General features: G+C 33.9%; 1 protein-coding gene and 1 pseudogene across 1 annotated transcript; both read right to left on the bottom strand.

Moving 5' to 3' along the window:
• LOC131621946 (SKP1-like protein 20) lies at positions 1 to 1,522 on the bottom strand. Its single transcript, XM_058893014.1, has 6 exons — positions 1,301 to 1,522; positions 844 to 1,035; positions 645 to 755; positions 463 to 541; positions 254 to 354; positions 1 to 93 (listed from the first exon to the last, which is right to left on the bottom strand). Exons 1-6 carry the CDS (start codon positions 1,520 to 1,522, stop codon positions 1 to 3), a joined length of 798 nt encoding a protein of 265 aa, XP_058748997.1.
• Positions 1,523 to 17,242: 15,720 nt separating this feature from the next.
• Positions 17,243 to 19,497, bottom strand: LOC131621945 (outer envelope pore protein 16-2, chloroplastic-like; annotated as a pseudogene).
• Positions 19,498 to 23,686: the final 4,189 nt, after the last annotated feature.

Raw genomic sequence — 23,686 nt, 5'->3', positions numbered from 1 at the left:
TTAAAAGAAGAATATAGCTAACCTGTCAATTTCCTCCTTCATTAAAGGATCGAAATCATCTTCAAAATCCTCTTCAAAATCCTCTTTACACTCCTAAAATATATTCAATTGTGAGAAAATAAAACTTTTAAGACAAAAATAATAGGTAACACCAAGAAATATGTTGATATTAAAAGCCATGAAAATAAGGATACCCCATGCACAAACATTCTCAAAAAATAATCCTAAATATAATATAGGGACATAGTCTAACCTTATTTTTGTTATTATTTTCTAAGGTAGTGTTTAAAGAAAGATCTTTTGATTTTTCCTTCATTCTCCTATTCTTCTTTTTCTTCTTGACCGTTGAAGTACCTATCATATTTATCAATTCATATGTATATTTTTCTTCTTAATCGTTGAATAAATGGAAAAAAAAATTATGCTATAAAAATGTGTTTCATGGAAGACTTGAAATATTACCACAATCTGACTCATTAATAAATTTAAGTAAATCATTAATAGAGCGTTCATCTTTAGGTTTCTCAACAACCTTAATATCCTGAAACACATGAAATTTTATAATATAATTTTCAATACATATATATAAGAAAACATATGAATTCGACCTTTTAAAAATATGTAACTAAAAAGGTAGATCATACTTTCAATGTCTTTCGCACTTGTAGTTCTTGATTCTTTATATCAGAAAATCTCTTGAAAAGCAACACCCGTGAATATCCAGTCATATACTTGATATTCTCAAGATCTTCCTCCTATCAAAATATCCAATAAAATAATTAAGAAACATCATAGTTGTATATAAGGAACACATGATTCGATATGAGCTATATCTACACATACCTCGTCAAGTTCATCATTTAAATGAAATAGTTTTGAAACCTCTTTAGGGGTTTTATCTTTAGTTTGTCGAGCAAGTTCTTCACAAGTTAAGTCAATCAAAGGCGTTATTTCCAAACTTACAGCAGCAGTTCCTAACTCACACAAAGTCTTTTCATCTTTTGAAATAAAAGTTTCATCAAAAGCCTTGCACTCCTATAATATTAACAATCAAATGAAAATACTTTAATAGAATACTTCAAATTATAAAAACAAATTAACAAAAAATATAGTTATTTGTAAATTTTAAATTCCAAATATTTAATGACATAATCAAGGTTGAAACTAATTTTTTTCTCTTTTCTAATGATTTTTTAAAATTAAACTTTCCTTTAAGAAACAAACTTGAATGACTGAAAAACTATAAATTTCTTGTCAAAACAAAGTAAAATTACTCCGGAATCTTATAAATATTCTATACCTTTTCAGAACGTCCTTTTATTTGATAAAATCGACAATAATCCAATATTAAACCCAATATTGTAGATGTGACACATGGTGGAAGAGATACTGCACAGTTTTTTGAAGACCCCTTGTTATTTTCAACAACTTCTCGACATATCATCGGACAAGACTTAGCCACCGACTCCTCTATTTGATGAGATAAATCATCCTTAATTTGAATCCATACATATAATTCCATCTAAGAAATATAACAAAAAGATATTAATTAATTAAGAATTTATGCAATCATATACACCTAAATTTATAATATATATATATATATATATATATATATATATATATATATATATATATATATATATATATATATATATATATATATATATATATATATATATATATTCTAGATTTCAAGGAATTTAGTTGTCAATTTCTTCTCTAAATTATAGAGCTTTATTTAGCTCAAGTTGTTCTGAGATGAGAATGTTTATTTTAAATGTAGGAGTGTATGAAGCAATGAAGGCAAACTAAAACAATATAAAATACTAAAAGAAAATCTAAAATATAATTTTTTAAAAATGAATAAAAGCGGTAAATTAAGATGAAAACTTATATTCACCTAAAAGAATAGGTTAACTTTACCCTCCTTTCGATAAAAAGTGATCTAATAAGCTATTATACCTCATGGTTCAATTATAAATTTACCCTACTTTCACCATAAATGTTAATTAAGATTATTCCTAAACATAATAATAAAATCTAATTCAAACATATATTATTGAGAAAAATAAGATAGACGATTGTTAAAATTATACTGATTATGTTCCTAAACAAAGGTTGAGAATGAAATTAAATATTATCAACATTCCAAATGCACGAGTATAATCTTAGAGTTAGAGATATTAGTTTATCTATGTTGTAATGCTCAATATAATAACCTAATATTCAGGTCTTTATTGAAACATCTTCAATCAATAAAGCAACCAAGTAAGTTATGTCATCTAAAAACCAAACAGACTATCATATTACTGTCTAATTAGTATTCGGTTCAAAATCTACTAACATTTTACTGTCTAGTTCAAAAACTACCATCATTTTACCAACGTTTAAAATATTGAATTTTTTTACATACCTTCTTGATACCCTCTTGATAATTGAATTTGCAAATTTCCTGTAGATATATATAGGAAAAACCTTTGTTACTTCTCAGCTTCAATTGATCACCTAAGATCAAATAAAACCAACTAAACTTTTAGAAAACACAAAAATACAGAGAATTGAAAGGAGACGACGAGGAAATGAAAAGAAGGATTCTTCTTACCAATATAAATTCGTGCAACAATAAGAAAAACAGAATGAGAATGGTAGAAGGAGGAAATTAGAATTTATTAAAAATTGAGAAAAAATATTTTATAATTAAATGACAAAAATATCAGTAAATATTTTTTATTATCTTGTTTTAAAAATATAACATATATGGTTTTATTATTTTACTAATAAAATTATTTACATATTAAAAGTATCTTTCATATTTTAACATTTTACCATTTAAGATATATTTTCAATTTAATTTTTTTAAATAGTTAACATTTTTAATATATTATAAAATTATTTTGTTAATAATGTAATTAAATAGAGAAATAAATAATTATATATATATATATATATAAAGGCCTATATGGAACAATATATATATAAAAAGGGATATATAATACGGATATATATGCATAAAATGAAATATGGTAAAAAGATATAAAAAAAGGACATAAAAGGATATATAATAAATAAATTTATAAATAAAAGGATATATCCTTATGATATATATTAAAGAATATTTAATAGGATATATATATAACTTTGTGCAAGTGAATGTGTGTGGATGTATGAAAATGTGTGGTATGCAAAAAGATTTTTTATTTTTAAGGTATGCTAAAAGGGTTTATGCTATCAAATTAACGCATTGTAAGTTAAAATGAGAGAGAAACAAGAGAGAGTGAGAGTGTATGTTCCACCAAGCATTGGTTTTCTTTGAATCTTCTTGTTTTCAACCAACATTATCATGGAAGGGGGATGGAGCAAGGTAACAGGGAATAGGAGGAACAGAGTTACAGAAAGATCTTATGTGGAGAAACAGGAGAAACAGGCTTGGGACATCCTGAGAAAGGAGGTGGAGTCAAAAGGAAAGGATGTTCTAACCATATTCATAACTGATTTTGAAAACAAATGGTGTGCTAGAGACCTGTACTTTGAATTCAAGGAGTTGGGAGAGATAGAAGAAATTGTGACCCCCCCTAAAAGGGATTGGCGCGGACAAAGATTCGGTTTCGTAAGATTCGTTAATGTAGCAGATGAAAAGATTGTGGAGACAAAAATGGATAATGTGTGGCTTAATGGCACCAAACTGAGTGCTAACATTTCAAGAATTAAAAGGAGAGAAATGAAGAACAACAAGCATTCTGTTAATCCTATGAAGCTAGCGGTGAAAACGATACCTAAAGGAGTAAACTTCTCTGATAATATCAACAAAATCATTCCTAAGGCATATAAGGCGGATGAAGGTGAGGGCCCTTCAAAATCGTATGCAGACATTGTTATTGGAATCTCAGAGAGGAAACCTGCAGAGGAAATCACAGTCAGCCAATCTTTTTTCTTCACATCTACAGATGCTGAGAAGCAGAGGTTCACTAAAGCAAAGGTAGGAGTAACCAAAAGGGTAGGAGACGCTTACGCGGTGGCTAACAGCTTATTGGAAGAAGGTATTTTCACCGTGTCGGCAACAGCTCTGGGTCCAAGGCTTTGCCTGCTAGAGGAGATTGCTGAAGGAGATCTTGACACTTTGATTCTTGAAGGGAGGGATTGGTTGGATTTCTGGTTTGCAGAAGTAAGGAACTGGAAAAAATCTGATGTGGAATGTGCTAGAGTTGCTTCAGTGGCCATCTATGGAGCACCCTGCTAGGTGCGAAACGAAAGATTCTTCAACACTCTGTTGGCAAATTTTGGAAAGATGATGAACCCTCATAACCTGAAACAAAAGGAGAATCGGATGGATGTTACCAGAGTTATGATTTACACTGAGCATCTGGAACCTATCAGAAGCAGATCTAGGGTTTGCATAGATGGGGATTGGTACAACATACTCTTAATAGAAGAACAGAATTGGGATTCGGAAACGGAATCGGACGTCGTTTCCAATAGCAGCGCCTCGACGGTAGGTGACGTCTCAGCCACCCATGAAGGATCCTACGGCGGTGAAGACGAAGTCGGAGAAGATGAACCGCCGCTGCGCCGTTCGAGTCAGAAATCAAGTACTTCTGGGAATCTGAACCAAGTTATTAAATGTGATGTTGACTACAGAGTGCCTAACCTGCAATTGGAGAGAGACGGTGATCAGAGAAAGAGTGTTATAGCTGCAAACATTAAAGGCGGAGAGCTGTTAAAGGAAAAATCTACTAGCCCATCGGACAAGATCAGCTCTCCAGATTCTTTTTTTCGGTGAATTTTTTGAGCAGAGAGAAGGAGAACTTTGAATCTTCGTTTGGGGAAAAGGAAGGTTGCCATCTTAATAAAGTTGTTGATTGGGTGGGACCAGGAGGATTAATTGTTTTAAATAATCAATTTAATAAAACCATTAATCATTCTGCTGACGAGGCAAAGACTTTTTCAAATATGCCGACAATTGAGAGCCACAAGTCGAATGTAATGGCAAACGGAGTGGGCCCAAATTTAAAGAGCAACATGACTAATAATGATGCGCTATTTACGGAAATAGCCTTAGAGGAGGCTTGTGTTCATTCGTTAAATATGGGCCAGGGAGACAATGACCCAAAGAGTTTATTGGGAGTGGATAGTGCATGCATGCAAGGGCGATCCCAACCAGTCAAAAACAACACAAAAGCTCCTAAAAATTTCGTAGTGCCCATAAAGAAAGCAATCAAAAATTTCAAAAAGAAGGATCATGTGAACAAAGGAAAACAGATTTTATGCTTTGATGAGCATTGTCAGAGGGTGAAGAATTGTAAAAAGGAAAGGAAGAAAATTAGAGAGGTGTTAGACATAGGGGGACAAGCCGAAAAATTCATTTATCCAGTTGAGCTGCGGTTACAAGAAGGGAGGGAATCCTGTTTGGAAGGAGCCTCTCCAATTTTAAACATGAACAACCTCTTTTTGAAGCCGAATTATTTGTCAGGAGGATTACCTTTAACTTGTGATTCAATTTCAAGTAACGATATCTCAAATTGCAACAAAAGAATCACGAATGGGGTGCTGAACAAGGCGGCGGAAGGGTTGTGGAATTCAATGGTTAAATTGGGTATCAAGAACACTTCCGACTCTTTTGACCCAATAGCTAAAGTGAAAGAAATGGAACATAGGGACACCAAAGGAGAAGTAGTGAAGTTGGGGAACAATTTTCGATCATCACCATGATTATTTTTTCCTTAAATTTAAGAGGAGGAGGAAGTCGAGCCAAGAGGAAGAGAGTTGGCTATCACATACAAAAAGGGGATGTTGACATTTGTTTTATCCAAGAGACAAAGTTAAGTGGCATAGAGTTTAGTGTTGTAAAAGAATTGTGGGGAGATAATCAAGTGGAGTGGTTGCATTTGGATGCCAACGGGGCGTCGGGAGGCATTCTAACGATGTGGAAAAAGGATATCTTCAACCTAGTCTTTTGTTTTCGTGGCGAAGGTTTCTTAGGTCTATGTGTGGAGAAGGAAGGAAAATTAATTTACTTTGTGAATGTTTACGCTTCTTGCGATATAACCACGAGGATTAGGTCATGGGAGAGGTTATGTGAATTCAAAAACAACAACTCTAAAGGTTCTTGGTGCATTGGAGGAGACTTCAATTCTATCACCTCTCTAGAAGAAAGAATTGGTTTATCCATGCGTAGCTATAGGAGGGAGATATCGAGCTTTAAAGATTTCATAGAGAACATGGAGTTGGTGGATCTTCCTACTATAGGAGGAAAGTTTACTTGGATTAGGGGCAATGGTAAATGCATGAGTAGGATTGATAGATTCCTATTATCAGATTGTTTAATAGATGATTGGAAGGTGGAGGGTCAATATATTGGTGAGAGGGATGTGTCCGATCATGCTCCCATTTGGTTGAAAGACAATAGAAAGGATTGGGGTCCCAAACCTTTCAAGTTCAACAATATGTGGTTGAAACATGAGGACTTGGATACCTTTGTGGAGGAGGAGTGGAAGAAGATGGTTATCAAAGGAAGAGGAGATTATTGCTTGGTTGAAAAGTTGAAAATTCTCAAAAACCGATTAACTTGGTGGAACAAGAATGTTTATGGGTGGATAGATCTCAAAATCAACAACGATGGGAAAGAGTTGCATTCTTTAGATAACGTGTTTGTTCATTTTGCAGGTAATGTTCCGGAGGATGTTGTTGGTAAAAGAATCAAAGTGGCGGAGGAATTTTGGGAAAACATTAATAAGAGAGAAGGCTTGCTTAGATTGAAGTCGAGACAATTATGGCTTTCCGAAGGTGATGATAACACTCGTTATTTTCACAACTCCTTAAAAGATAGAAGAAGAAGAAGCTCCTTGTGTTCCATTGCCACTAAGGAGGGAAGTTTGGAAGGAGTAGAAGACATTAAAGAGTTCACACATAAGCATTTCGAAAACCTATTCAAAGAAGAAAGTTCATGTAGGCCGGAGCTTAGTGGGATCAATCTTAACTCTTTATCGACGGAAGAATCATTGGCCTTAGAGAAATTCTTTAAGGAAGATGAAGTGAAGGAAGCTATTTGGTCATGTGATGGGAACAAAAGCCCGGGGCCGGATGGATTTTCTTTGGAGTTCTACAAGAAGTATTGGTCTTTAGTTAAAGGAGACGTGTTGAAATGTTGCAATGACTTCTATCATAAAGGTACTCTTGTTAAATCCGTCACTTCATCCTTCCTTGCTCTTATTCCTAAAAAGAAGAATCCACAAGATTTGTTTGATTACCGGCCAATTTGTCTAGTGGGGAGTATTTATAAGATTATATCAAAGATGTTAGCGGCGAGAATGAAAGGAGTGGTGGATAAGTTGGTTTCGATCAATCAAACCGCTTTGTTCCGGGAAGAAGTATGATGGATGGGGTTCTTATGGTAAATGAAATTCTTGATTGGGCAAAAAAGAAGAAGAGGGGGTGCTTATTACTTAAAGTGGATTTTGAAAAGGCGTATGACTCGATTTCTTGGAATTACCTAAGGTGGATTTTGATGAGAATGGGATTTGGCAAAAGATGGATGAAATGGATGGAGTCTTGTATCTTTTCCAATCACATGTCCGTTTTGATAAACGGAAGCGCGACAAAAGAGTTCAAGGTTCAAAGAGGCTTACGACAAGGTGATCCCATATCACCTTTTTTATTCGTCCTAGCTATGGAAGGTTTAACCGCTTTAACAAAGAAAGCGGTGGAGGTGGGGGAATTTAAACCTTTCAAGTATGGTGCAAATGATTTTGTAGACATTTTACAATTTGCGGACGATACCATCATTCTAGGAGAACCTTCTTATGATAATCTTTGGAGTTTAAAAATGTTGTTAAGAGGTTTTGAATTGGTTTCCGGATTGAAGATTAACTTTCATAAAAGTAATTTCTTTGGAATTAACATTGGGGAGTGGTACATCAAGTCCGCCACAACCTTTCTTGCTTGCAAAAAAGGTTGTTTTCCGTTTAAATTCCTTGGCATTTGGGTGGGTGAAGGTGCTTACAAGAAAAAGGTGTGGCAAGAGGTAATTGACAACATCAAATCTAGATTGTCTAAGTGGAAGGGGAGGAACATATCCATAGGAGGGAGGGTGACTTTAATCGGATCCGTACTTAATATGCAATCCCTATTTTTACTCTTTCGTTCTATAAAGCTCCGAGCAAAACTCTCCAAGCGATAAGAAGCATTCTAAGTAATTTTTTGTGGTGTGGGAATGTGAAGACAAAGTGCATCCATTGGGTAAAGTGGGAGAATATTTGCAAATCCAAAGGAAAAGGAGGGTTAGGCATTAGAGATGTGGGTGAAATGAACAAATCTCTTCTTCTTAAATGGAAGTGGAGAATTCTAAAGGAGGATAAGGCTATATGGAGTAATTTTCTTTGTTTGAGATATCACAATCCGAAGATAAAAGCGTTGGCATCTACCAAGGATCTTTTAAAGCGGGAAGATTCTAGATGGTGGAGAGATATTGTTCTTAATGATGCTAAAGAGTATGATTCGGGAGAAGGGTTCATCAATTGGATTAAATATGATCTAAAGCAAGGTAACAACATTCTCTTTTGGCATAGTTGTTGGTTGGACGATCAACCGCTTAGTGTTTCATTTCCGCACTTGTTTGATCGTACGACCAACAAATTATGCGTGGTGAGCGACATCCTTGGTGCGAACATTGGTGAAAGCTTGTGGAATTGGGAAAACATCTTTGGAGATGAGGTTTTGATTCACTTGATTCCGAACGCTTCTTTAACCACCTTGTCCGCATCGGCCAAGGCCATTGGTGAAGAGATTAGGGATTTAAAGGAGCTTCTTCAAGGAGTAGTTTTGGATCCTTCGGCTAAGGACGATTATCATTGGACTCTCACGGATAACGGAGATTTCACGGTGTCTAGTGTCTCGCACATGTTGGATAGTGCTAAAGAAGTAGCTTGGCCTAACTCCACTATCAAGTTATTGGATGCCATATGGAAGACAACCATCCCGACAAAGATCAAGATTTTTGCATGGAGATTTCTCATTAAAAGACTACCGCTCAAAGATCTTCTTGTCAATAGAGGTGTGTCTATCATATCTACCGTTGATTGCCCTTTTTGTTCTATCTATCCGGAATCTTTGGATCATCTTTTCTTTCAATGCCAAGTAACAAAGGCGATTTGGACTAGAATATATGAGTGGTTGGGTAATGGCATCATTTTGTCTCAAGAGGAATTCAAGAGCTTCGGGAGTATTCAAGAAAAGGTGTCCAACAACAACATTAAAGCTATCCAAAACACTATATGGATAGCCTTAATTTGGTGTATTTGGAAGATGCGAAACACTATTATTTTCGATAGCGGTTCTTTTTGTCATGATGAGGTGATATCAAACATTTTATTTTTTTCTTGGCGATGGGTGAGTAGTAGGGAATCCTCGCGTAGGATCATTTTTTATGATTGGTATAAACTACCATTGCTTTGTAATTCACCAACTTAGGGTGATTTTGTTGTAAGGGTTGCACCCCTAGTGCGATTTCTTATATTCAATTGCTTATTAAAAAAAAGGGTTTTTTTATGGAGATGCAATGTACATGCGGTTTTGAGGTAATGACAGACCTAGGAAAACTCAAAAAAGTTTAGGAATAATGAGAGATATAAGAACACCTAATTTGAAAAGGCTCCATACATGAGGATAGTTAAAAGTTTTGCTACCCAATCCCCCTCACGAGGTGGGCTCTAAGTTTTTTTTTTAGATTTCTAGAGTCATGATTCCTATTTCAAAATATTGCCGCCATAACAAAAACTTATTAGACAACAATAAGTTTAAAAGAACATCATCTAGATCATATTCTTGCATTAACCCAACGAGGCAAACATCTCGCAGGCCCATACTAACCAAAGACCAAAGGGTTTTATGTAAAAAGGCCCTAGAGTCACATATCCTATTTGAAAATATTGTTGTTATATTAAATAATCATTACACAATAACTTCCTCAAAAAGATCTACTCTAGATGGGGTCTTTGTGCTAATACAACGAGACAAACATCAATAAAATTAACAATATGCAACCACCAATGTAAACATAATTTTCTCTAAGCTCGGGTGTAGAACTTTTCTTTCTTTTTTTTTGAAAATCCCACACCAACAATATGAAAATAATAACAAAAGAAAAAATTAAATAAATAAAAATGAAAATATAACAAATAATAATGAAGACAAGCAAACATACAGACACATAATCATAAAATTATAAGGGTAGGTTTGTTAAGATAAATCATCGGACAAGACTTAGCCACCGACTCCTCATCCTTAGTTTGAATTCATAGATATGATTCCATCTAAGAAATATAATAAAAAGATATTAATTAATTAAGAATTTATACAATCATATACACTTAAATTTAATATATATATATATATATATATATATATATATATATATATATATATATATATATATATATATATATATATATATATATATATATATATATATATTCTAGATTTCAAGGAATTTAGTTAACAATTTCTTCCCTAAATTATAGAGCTTTATTTAGCTCAATATGTTCTGAGATGAGAATGTTTATTTTAAATGTAGCAGTGTATGAAGCAATGAAGGCAAACGAAAACAATATAAAATACTAAAAGAAAATCTAAAATATAATTTTTTTTAAATGAATAAAAGCAGTATATTAAGATGAAAACTTATATTCACCTAAAAGAATAGGTTAACTTTACCCTCCTTTCAATAAAAAGTTATCTAATAAGATATCATACCTCATGGTTCAATTATAAATTTACCCTAATTTCACCATAAATATTAATCAAGATTATCCCTAAACATAATAATAAAATCTAATTCAAACGTATATTATTGAGAAAAATAAGATAGACGATTGTTAAAATTATACTGATTATGCTCATAAACAAAGGTTGAGAATGAAATTAAATATTACCAACATTCAAAATGCACGAGTATAACCTTAGAGATATTAGTTTATCTATGTTGTAATGCTCAAGATAATAACCTAATATTCAGGTCTGTATTAAAACATCTACAATCAATAAATCAAGCAAGTAAGTTATTTCATCTAAAAACCAAAAAGACTATCATATTACTATCTAATTAGTATTCGGTTTAAAAACTACTAACATTTTACTGTCTAATTCAAAAACGACCATCATTTTACCACCGTTTAAAATATTGAATTTTTTTTACATACCTTCTTGATACCCTCTTGATAATTGAATTTGCAAATTTCCTGTAGATATATACATGATAAACCTTTGCTACTTCTCAGCTTCAATTGATTACCAAAGATCAAATAAAACCAACCAAACTTTTACAAAACAAAAAAAAAATAAAGAGAATTAAGGGTCTGTTTGGTTCAAATGAGGGGGAGGGGAGGGGAGGGGAGGGGTTTTAATAGAGGGGAGAGAAGGGGAGGGGAGGTGAGGGGATTTTTTAATCAGATAGGTGTTTGGTTCAAACAAGGGGAGGGGAGGGATTTTAATTAAAAATATGTTTGGTTCAGGAGGGGAGGGGAGGGATTTTATCAATAATTTACATTTTTATCTTTATTATCTTATATAAGTAATACAATATGATATTCAAATTTGAAAATTTTATACATATTTTTTTGTTAGTAAAATTTCTAATAGTGACTAAAAAGTTATAATTTACTACATAATGTTAAAAAATTGAGTTCACTCAATTCGAATAAAATGTTCAAAAACAAATTAAACTATATGTTGATAACAACTTTTAAATCGTAATGAATTATTTAACACGTCAAATACATAAAATAATTTATTATTAAATATAAATAGTTTGAATGCTTTAATAAAATAAATAAATAAATTAAAATGAAAGATTTAAAATTTGATATAAAAGAAAATATGATAGGATACATAACAAAATTAGAAAAAATATAAATAAACATAAAAGAGTTATAAAAAAATCAAAAAAGTACAATGGTTATGATTTATATTAAGGACAAAAAATTTAAAATAATTTGAAGATGGAGAATAATTATAATAAGTTGATAGAAGCAATCAAGAAAAATCACACAAAAGAGAGTAATAATACAAAAGAAAATGAATAATTTTGAAATATTAAAATAAAACTAAGGATATTATAGTAATTATAATAAGTTTTAAAATATCAATCTTCAGATTCCCTCCCCTCCCCCTCCAAATCCCCCCGATTTGGGGGGAAGCAAAAAGTGTGTTTTGGAGGGATTTTGCTCCCCTCCCCTTCCCTCATAAAATTTGAACCAAACACATTTAATTAGAAATATTCCCTCCCCTCCCCTCCCCTCCCCTCCATCTACCCCGAACCAAACACACCCTAAAAGGAGACGACGAGGAAATGAAAAGAAGGATTCTTCTTACCAATAGAAATTCGTGCAACAATAAGAAAAACAGAATGAGAGAATTGTAGAAGGAGGAAATTAGAATTTATTTAAAATTGAGAAGAAAAAACTATATTTTATAATTAAAAGACAAAAGTATCATTAAATATTTTTTATTATCTCATATTAAAAAAAAAATATAACATATAAGTTTTTATTTCCCTTGTTTTAATTATAAAAATTATTTACTTATTAAAAGTATATTCCAATTTTTTGACATTATACCACATAAGAATATTTTTTCAATTTATATACATTTTTTTAAATAGTTAGCATTTTAAATTAAGTAAAAAAATATTTTTGTTAATAATGTATATAAAGACATATAAAACAATATATGGATAAAGGGATTTATAGTAAGGATATGTGTACTAAAAGATATGTGGTAAAAATATTTAAAATAAAAGGACATAAAATGATATACAATAAAGAAATATAGAAATAAAAGGATATATATATATATATATATATATATATATATATATATATATATATATATATATATATATATATATATATATATATATATATATATATATATATCCTTATATATATTTTTGAAAATAAAAGGATATATAATAAATGATATATATAAAAAATATATAAGAATATATATAAATAATATATAACACATATAAAAAAATATAATAAGAATATATATAGTAAAAATATTTAATAAGAATATAGATATAAAAAGATATATAATAAGAATATATAATAAATATATATAACAATTATATATAATAAAAATTTATAAAAAATGAAATATATAAATAAGGAAGACAAGTAAGCCTAAGAGTTTAAGTAATTGAAGAGGATAGTCATATGGGTTAGGAAGACAAACTACAGAGATACTAGTCGACAAAAAAATAAAAATAAAAAAACAAAGCAAAGAAACATGACATCAAAATCCCGTCAATCAAAATAGAAAACACCAGCCTTGACATCAAAAACACTATCAAAAGTGATTTCTAATTTTAAAAATGATGTTTTACCTACACTTCTAATTCTTTTTTCTGTATTACTCTTTTATTGCTCTATATTTAAAACCTTTATTAAGTTTACCACATCAAACACTAAATGGTTTGAGCATGTGTTTCTAAGTGAACAATAGATGATTTGAGCATATGTGTTTGTAAGTGATAGAAGTTCTCAACTTATTAGGTGGTTTTGTTTTAACTAGTTAAACCCGAACACAATTCTAACATGGTATCATACCAATAAAGGTATATATCCAGTTTTTGGTTACAAGGCTTTACGTCGTTGTTACAATTTTTGTAGAGAAGATATTGATTGGAAATGTTACCTCACTACAAGTGATTTTTGTTGAAAATTATAAAACAATAATAACCATACACTACAAGAAAATTGACTTCTTGTGACACTCAAAAAGTGTCAGTAAAAGTATAATCCGTAGGTAAAAGTCTTGGAGACATTGAGTGACGTCTGCCCTTAGCGTCAATTATAAGGGGGTGTAGTGCTACGGTATAACAAGTGTCACGATAGCTTTTAGCTACGGGCAAATATTTACCTGAATGTCACTATATCATAGGTTAGTGTTATAAATATTTCTATTTTTACCTACAGATTTTGTTCCCATCTCCTCAGACTAGACTGAGCTGAATTCTCGAGTACAAAAGAAAAGCCTATTGAAATTTATCATTTCGTTCCAGGATCCGCAGCATTTCCACGATATCGTTATGATCAATTAATGGGACTTGGCCGGAAAGTCTTCTTGCCTCTATCATTAGCTTGGGTAGTGGCCGTTTCTGGTAGTTGCGCTTCCCGCGTTAAGTTTAACTAGCGGCTTACTTTTAGCCGTCAGGGAAGAAGTGCTGTGAAGAGCTATGGCGGGGCAGAGCTTGGAGCACTTAGTCGAAGCATGACTACTTTGAATGGTCAGGAGCAATAGCCACTCTACTTCCACCAGCTGAGATGTGTTCGATACCTCACGCCTTCACTTAATCCAAAAGCTTGGCTTGCTTCGTGGTTCCACATGAGAACCCAGTACGAATATAACCTACATGTCCAATTGAACTATGAGCTAAAAAGGGAGGAGGAAAGTCAGTACCCAATGCTTGGCAATCCTTGGTAGAGCTTATTTATGAAGCCCCTTGGACGAGGTATTTTTGGTACCGACATGCAAAGGTTTAAATCCTTTTACTCCAAATTATGAACACCCGATCGGATCTGTCAAGAACGAGCTGACGACTACTGAGGAAGCGGCTAATTGCAGTCCCTGAGCCCAGCCCGGGAGGAATGCACGGTTCCCTGACCCTCTGCCATCCATTGCAGCATAGCCGTTTCATGAGCGGGGGGGGCTAAGCGCAGTTATTTGAATCAAACGCATTTGCTGCCTAGCCTTCGGGAATGAAAGTAAGTGCCCCTGGTTTATAAGGAGAGGAAGTAGAAAGATTTACACAGTAAGAGCGATTTAACTTTAGTTAAAAAAAAAGCAGGACTTAAAGTCCATGTGTTGCGCATGATTAGGGATTAGACTTAGGGCAAGAAGGGCTTAAAGCCCTAAGTAAAGGAACCCTTTTTCCCATATCTATGGGATTGCCTCTTTTATGGCTTCTTGCTGCAGGGGGTCAGATCCCCAGGTGGGACAAATCAAGTCTTTGTCTTTCTTGGAAAAGACGCTTGAGCAGCCGGCCAGCCCCCTACCCTACCACCTATAGGCGGTCGTCCGTTCTACAGCCGCCCGAAAAGGAACTGCTAGTGATCTTGACTTCATATCCGAAACGCAGGAACGATCTGACTAGAAAGTCATTCAAAACTTGATCGAAGAACCAGCGTTTATTGAAGAAGCTGCACTGCTGCCACTTCTGAAGCTAGGGACTTCTTTCTGTCGATACCTTTACTTTAGAGAATGAATAGGGGCAAAGCGCCCTTTCTTACCGGAAGTGACATTTTAGAATATCTCCATTAAAGGAAGATTGGAGGGGATCTGCTTGTCGTGCTTTTGCCCCCTACCTAATCAGGGGGCTTTCATCGAGGCTGGAAGACCAAGATGCGAATCACATGCTTATCAAATTCAAAATTGAATCATTTTAAGGGTTTCAGCCCTATTCGTTAATCTAAAAAGAGATGAGAGTTCCGGACGGATCGGACTGGTAGCCATCGGGATTGAGTTCAGCTGCTTTGACGATACTGACGAATGGAAGAATGGATGGACCAGGCTGATCTTGGTTTTCGTGAAATACAGGCAGAGCTAGCCTAGCCTTCGTCAATCACACTAAAGCAGAGCACCCAACTACGGCAAAGCCCACTTAATTAAGGGTTAGGTTAGTCAATCCGGCCCGAGACGCGTTCATTGACAAAACCGCCGTAGGAATGGAGACCTTGGTATAAGGTCACCTATTGCTACTAAGAACCTAACAGAACTTTTAAAAATAGACTTTCTTTTTCACAGAAAGGCTCAAACCCCTCGCTTTGTCGCCCCTATCTCGGCTAATGCACTACACCTCACCCAAGGTTCACGTCGCTAGGTCAATTCATGCTTCGACGCACTCCCGCCTCGTGTTTTCGACAGAGTGTTGTGCCATACTTCGAGAATGACACGGTTCGGAGGAACTATAACTCATTTGGGTTAAAACTCCTTCTTCCAATCCACCCGGTAAGAATGTGGAGAAGAACCAAAACAGAATGGTTCCACCTACTCAAAACTAAGCGGGGATGCCGCCTACTACTAAAATCTGCCAGTTGAATTCCGGGCTTCCTGGAATAAAATTTTTTTGAAGGGACTGTATCCCGGAGAGTTCAGGGTCCTTTCTTTTGTTGTTACACTGAACTAAGTCAGTGTCCTCTTCTCAGAGAGGAGGAGTTGCCTTCTCTTTGAAACGCTTATTCAATTGACATTGCCCCTTCCTCCTATTTCGAAAATCTTAAGTAAGATGGGCGCTTGTGAGTCAAAGTTGAGACTTTCCATGTATGTTTGGCGTCCTGGGAGAGTAGTCCTAGGTACTAAAGTTACTCCTATCACATAAAATCCTTTCCAGGTCAATGAAAGAGACGAGCAAGACTTCAAGAAAGTCTAGTCGTATTTATTACTGATTCTTTCTTCTTCTGCCATACCCGCGACCCCTGGATGCCGAAGGCGTCCTTGGGGTGATCTCGTAGTTCCTACGGGGTGGAGACGATGGGGCCAATAGCGGCACTGAGCGGCCGGAGATTGATTGAAAAGGCAGCCCCCCCCTCCTGGCTTCGATCCGCCAGAATCGGAAACGACCTCTCCTTCCGACTTGACTCCTCTTCCTGTTCTATTGATCAAATGAAAGGCACACTTATCTCTGGCCTATTTGTTTGCTGTTAGAAAGGAAGCCTGAGAACAGTAGCAGGTAAAGAGAGAGGGATTGCTCGGCAGGGAAGACGGGATAATATCCAAATCACAGACAGGCACTCGACTCTATATACAGGTTTGGAAGAAAGTATGAACGGGCTTTGCCCCCCTATTGGGGAACCTTCTCATCCCGATTCTGCCTCGACCAGATTACTAGCTTGAATTCTTTCAAAGTCAACGAACTGGTTTGGGGTAAAGAACTACAGTGAGGGAGAGGTGAGCCGCTTACGCTGTGAGGAGACAGGAGCTCTCGAGCTTAGATAAGTTCCCTAGGCCAGACAGAGGTCTTAGGGGAGTCCATCACGCCTTTTTCAAAGCATTACTATTCCTGAGTGCAGGTTCGGTGATTCATGCCATTGGTTAGCGGGAAGGGCTCACCTACCTTGATCATGCTTGGCCGACCTCTACTGATGTATCTGTCATTAATGGAAGCACGAGGGAACGGGTTTCATCGGCAAGCTTTTTTGGTTCGCAAAGCTTGCGCCGACGGGAATAGATCTGATTTATCAGACGATTCTTACTCTTTTCCCTCACTCTCCTCCCTTGCCTCCCCCGGAGGAAAGGGAGCAGTTCCCCGAAATCCAACAAGAACCAAATCACCAGCTTCCTGAGCATCCTGGTGATCAAGCACCTCATAAACCAGGACCCTCACCTCAGCAATCCAAATATTTTTTAGTTTACGAAAATATAATAAAATTATAAATTAATTTTTTTTTATAATTGAAGAATATAATATTAAAATTCAATTACTCGGTAGAAAATTTTACAATACATTTTCTATTATTTCAATTCAAATATGACAAATTAACTTAATATTAAAATTAAACTATTATATCAATTTCAATTAAATTCAAATATTTCAATATAGTAACAAAGAATTTCAACTACATTTTCTTATTTTCTGTTTGAATAAGTATAACTAGAAAGACCACTATTTTGTATGAATCTAATCAATGACCAAGTAAAATATTCAAGAGGATTCAACATAAGCACCAGAAGCACCAGCTTTATTTAGTTTAAACCCACGGGAAACGGTCCACCCGAAGTACCAGAAGCACCAGAAGCACCAGCTTTATTTAGTGTAAACCCAGAAGCACAAGCTTTTCCCAAAGGTTCAACATAATCAAGAGGATATGTAACCATCAGGCTCGAAAGCATTGATGGAGTCCACCCGACAGAAATAGTACGTTAACTACTCAGTGATTCAAGCTGGTGAAGTCAGCGAGAGTCTTACGAATGCGACCAAGATTTTCCTGAAACAGAGGCATATGCAAGAAGTACGTTAACTACCCAGTCATGAGCTCCGCGAGCCTCCTTCAACCCATATGTTAGACCTAAATATAATCCTGCAGCCACTCCTGCGATTCAAAATAATATCTAAGGGTTAAATTTCATGTTCACAAAAGGAAATAATTTTGTCTCCAAAAATGTTTACTATTTCCAATTTCATAATCATCAGATAATATGCGATTTAGAATTTAGAATTAACACAAACAAGAGCAATTAGAAAAGGAAAATTCTTAGAAATGAGGTTCAGCTTAACATAACTTTTCAAAACCGTAAAAATTATCCCCACATGTAGACATATTTCCAGACCATATTTCATTGATACAAGACTCTTAACAAAAATGATAGACAGTAAAATCACTAAAAGTTACTATTAATCATTGAAAATTGACAAAATGAAGCATATATGTATAATGTAAGGAAAGGGAATATTTCATTACCCCATTGTAAGGACTCTTTCCCGGGGCTTTGGCTAATATGCATAAGGATTTTCCTTATGCACCATGCATAAGCCTACATAAGTCATCGGATCATGTTTTTAATCCAGTATTGAGTATTGAGTATTGAACATTGAGTGGTGAGTATTGAGTATTGAGTAATAACAATTGATATCTAGAATTTGTTCCAATGATCTAAGGGTCCATAATAATCTATGCATGGTACATAGATTTTTATCTATGCACGGTAACTGCACCCTTTTCCCGGCATTAATCACCTGATAATGAAAGAAAAAAAAACAACACAATTAACAGAAAACACCACTCAATTAATATGATATAAGACTCATCTTAATTGTGGCATTATATCAAACGTGTCAAGTTCAGTTGTTTGCTCACCACTATATAAAGCCAACATGCTTAATTTAGAGGGAGAAGTGTAACCAACTCACCATAGCCTCAAGAGATTTGTTACTGGTCTCTCCTAAATACACAAAACCAAAAAGTTATGTTAATATTTTCCCAACTTACATAAACCCTAACAAATGAGTGTGGCATAGATGATGGATGTATACCTCTAAGTCCCGGCAAACGGCATTTTCCAGCGGCTGATCCATCCGAAGAAGCTTTAACGCCATTGTTATCGGTTCTGGTACCTAAAAACAACACATTACAATAATAACAATGAAGCAAGCTTGCATGCAAGTTATGTATGATCAATATAATAGAAATTATGAAATGAATTAAGATGAGGAAGTGTTAAGAAATCGCCAATGGCTGAGAAATAAGCATCGCGAGAAACGGCTTGAGCGGCTCCGATTCCGGCGGCTTTCACGAAGCTTTCGGCGATGCGGTTAACGAGAGGATGACTGAGATCAAAGAGGCCTTTTTGTCGAAGTTACAGAGTTTGTCAAGCTTGGTATGAGTTTCGACCTCACTGCTTGTGTTCAAGTTCATTTTCTTCTTTGATTTGATTCTCTGGGAGAAATGCGATTCGATTTGTGTTTTTAAAGAACTTCTTAAGATAGTGCAAATATAGTAATGGTACATAAATTCTAGTTTGAGCAGAGTAACCTGTGCAGCATCTTACATGACAGTCATCATGCAGTAGTGATTGAGAGCTCGAGTTTAGCTACACAAGGTAGTATAGAACAAAGGCAAGGTTCGGGAATGAAAAAGGGTTGAAGATGGCTGAAACTTCAAGACTAAATAATCTGCAAGATGCAGTCAAACAAGTCATCACTCACAATTTAAAGAAGCATACAAAGACTGACAAGAACTTGCAGCAGAACAATCAAAACCCTCTAAATTCTAATAGTAAAGTATCATAAGTTACATTTAAATATGTCATACAAGGGTTAATCACTATTAACTCAAAAAAGAGAAAAGAAACTATGTATAAAAGAATTTAAATCAGCGAATAAAGATTGTTACTTTGTGTGCTTCCTCAAACATTCAATGATTCGAGCGCCCATATTTAAATTGGGGACAAAGTGCCTGCACAAAATAGATGAAAAAAGAACCAAAATTCAATGACAAAAGAAGTGAGTAGTATTGAAATTTCAGAATTCGACTAGGAGAGCACCTAATAAGAGATGAAAAAAGAAGTATTGAAAGCATAGCATGAGCAAGATGACTCACTTGCATCAGTTCTTCGTAACCATCTTTTGAAAACTTTTGTGGCTCTGAAAAAGACCAGAAACAAGTGAGTAGTTTAGTTACAATTGTATCCAATGAGAACCAATCTGAAATTTTAGAAATACTAACCTCCAATGGAAAAAATGCTCAACTTTTGTATTAACTCAGTAGCCATGTTGATTGTGCCAATTGCCTGCATAATAGAAAGAACAATACCAAAAACCAAGACTTGTCAAACTCCAAACCATATTTAGAATAAAATTGATTTACTAGATAGTTGTAGGTATTGTAAGTTGTGCTGAGTTGAAACTATGAATGGAGAATTGCATTGGATTTGTCTCCGTCGTGAATGGATCTTTGCTTCCGCGGAAGGAGAAAATGTAACTTTAGACATACTCAAGTAACAAAATCTAGATTCCACTATTATATAGGTACTGTTGAAATGAATTTACTGCTACGTAACTTTACGTAAATATACAAAATCTAGATTCCACTCATAAACATTTCCAAGGGGTCTCAAGTACAACACTTTACTCAAAGTGCAGGGGTCATCAACTACATTGATAGTGAAAGCAGCAACAACCATTTCCTTAGTAAATACACATGCAATTGGAAACCGAAATTGGTGAATGCAAGTAATTACCAACAATAAATGAATACACAACTAGAAAAATAACAACGGTCTTCCTCGGCATGACAAAACTAACGCATAACCATGAACTCAAATTCAATAACAAGTATAAATTAGTGACAAAAACAAAAAAATTTAGATGAAATCAATAGTCAGATAAACATTCAAAAATACATTCAAACTAGTTTTAAAAGTTTATAGTACCTGATTTGTGTCGGTGACGGCGAGGCGCATATAATGGCGATGTCTTCGACCTTAAAGGCATGAAAAACATCAAATTGAATTATTTGAACTACAAATCCTATAGCATGATATGATAAACAGAGCTCACACAAAAGATTTGATGATTGAGCAATTCAAATGATTGATTTTGATGTTGAAACGACTCAGATCTGATTGTTAAGGTTTGAGCAATTGATACGATTCAAGTAATTTAGGTTGAAGCTAAAAGAGTTGAGATTGAAATAAGGACGAGCAATTTTGAGGTTTACGCGATTTGAAGGATTTTGAGGTTGAGCGATTGAACAATTTTAGGGTTCGAGCGATTGAACGATTTTAGGGTTCGAACGATTGAATGATTTGAGGAAAAAGCAACGTTGGAGAACTTCCGTGAGAATCGATTTGAGAAAAAAGCGCGTTTGGAAAAGCGCTTATGTGAATGTTCTTCGCGTTTTGTCGGCACGAGAAAGAGAGAGACGAGTGGCGCGTTTGGAGAAGGTTTTTCGCATTTTGTCAAAAGAGAGAGATCTGAGTTTAAAATAATAATAATAATAAAGATAAATAAAGTTGAATAAATAAAACTATTAAAATAAGAATTAGTGACGGTTTTTGTTGTCTGTAGGTAAAACATTCAAAAAGGACCGTCACCAAAGGGCATTTTTCTTGTAGTGATAGTGTGTTCTAATGTGACAAAAAATGGAAATAGATTTTTGGTTGTTGCATAAATTTGGTTTTTGAATTCAAATTTACAATATTTCATGAAGGGGTGCCTTGTGTCATTATAGATGAACCATTGCAATATATGGTGAAAAGGTGTTGTTTCATCAAGAGTTACAAACTTATGAAACAACACATGCATGGCCTATAAATACACATTTATGAATCCAAAATGAAACACACAAAATCATAAATCCTCTTCATTATTCTAGACACTCTTCCTTGCATTCGGGTTCTTCACCGGTCTTGTACAGACTCGAGTAAGGCTGACATTATCCTGGGTATTCTTCCTTTCCAAACTCTAAGACAATTAAGAGAGTGCTTGAAATACTTTTAAGGAAAGTGACTCCATTCACGATTCAGCCTGGATCCTTTTGATCTTTTCGATATTTCTAACAATCTTAAAAGTATTTATTCTTCAATGGCTTCCGACGCTGCAGTTTCAAGCATCAAAGTTATGAACCAGGATCTTGTCAAATTGGATCGTTTTGATGGAACTAACTACACCAGATGGCAAGACAAGATGACATCCCTACTGATGGATGATATTAGGATTTATTTATAAAAGAGAAAAATTTATATTTTATAATAAAAGGATAATATACTTAAATATGTTTTTATTATTTTAAATTTAAAAAACAAATTATCAATTATATTTTTACTTAACTTGTTTAAATAATTAAAATTGTTTCTTTATTAACATTAAATTTCAAATTTTGATTTTTTTTACCTTTTATAATTTTTTATTAATTTAAAATATTAGGTAAAAACAAATTAATACATATATATATGATGATATATTATATTTAAACTATATATTTTAATTGAATACAATATATAAGGATATATAAAATAAAAGAATATATATTATTTACTGAAAAAGTTATTTACCATTTTTAATGATATATATATATATATAATATATTTTTATATACTATATATAAGGATATATATATATATATATATATATATATATATATATATATATATATATATATATATATATATATATATATATATATATATATATATATATATATATATTCTTATATATTTTTATATACTATATATAAAAGAATACATTTTTATTATATACTATATATTCTTATCCATAGTATATAATAAAAATGTATTCTTTTATATATAGTATATAAAAATATATAAGAATATATATATATATATATATATATATATATATATATATATATATATATATATATATATATATATATATATATATATATATATATATATATATAAAAGAATACATTTTTATTATATATTCTCTTCCGCCTTATTTATAAGTAAAGATTCTTTTTTTTAGGTTTATTGAATAATGAATGTATCTTGTCTTTTTGTTAGGTGCCAAATTGTGTTAATATTTAGTTTAATTAATGGCACCTTTCGACCGTTTTTATCGGATATTCGTACAATTCCCTGAAGTTTTAGATAATTATTTATAATTTATAATTTTAAGCTTTCTTTTATTTGATAATATGTGTTTTAGTTGTGATCTTGTAGGTTTTAGCCATTTTTTGGAAGTTTGGAGCTTGTTTTGGCCTTCATTGGAGAGTGCTGGGCAGAACCAAGCGCGCGCCGCGCGGAGATATGGGCGCGTCGCGCCCTGGGCAAGATTTTTGGAGCTTCAAAACCAGAGAATTGCGCGCGTCGCGCTCATTGGCGGTTTGTATTCCTTAAGTGTATTTGCGCGAAGCGCGCTGGAGGGCGCGACGCGCCCTGGACAGAAAACAGTTTTACTATATAAGGAGTAATTCTGATATTTGATTTCTTCTTCTTGACATTAAAAAGAGCTCTTGGAACCCTAACTACTGTAGCAAGTGAAGAATTGGAGATTCGAAGCTTTGATCGTCGATTAATCGCCGTAGATGCTTGTTGATCTTCATCCTTTCCTTCTTGAGCAAGCTACCATTTTCATGGATAGCTAAATCTCTTTTGTATCAAGATAAGATGTAATCTTCCTAGCCTTTGTTATGTTTTTCTTGTGAATATACTATGTATGAACAAGTGATGA

The sequence above is a fragment of the Vicia villosa genome, unplaced genomic scaffold (genome assembly GCF_029867415.1).
Source record: "Vicia villosa cultivar HV-30 ecotype Madison, WI unplaced genomic scaffold, Vvil1.0 ctg.000015F_1_1_5, whole genome shotgun sequence".
Taxonomy (NCBI): domain Eukaryota; kingdom Viridiplantae; phylum Streptophyta; class Magnoliopsida; order Fabales; family Fabaceae; genus Vicia; species Vicia villosa.
The sequence above is the reverse complement of the archived record's forward strand: the minus strand, read 5'-3'. Positions and strand labels throughout refer to the sequence as shown.

Excerpts from the sequence above, each read along its gene's own strand:
- LOC131621946 (XM_058893014.1), bottom strand. The coding sequence starts at position 1,522 with ATGGAATTATATGTATGGATTCAAATTAAGGATGATTTATCTCATCAA. Across the intron at positions 542-644 it reads AAGTGCGAAAGACATTGAAA|GATATTAAGGTTGTTGAGAA; the intron begins GTATGATCTACC and ends CATGTGTTTCAG. Across the intron at positions 355-462 it reads TATTAATGAGTCAGATTGTG|GTACTTCAACGGTCAAGAAG; the intron begins GTAATATTTCAA and ends TAAATATGATAG.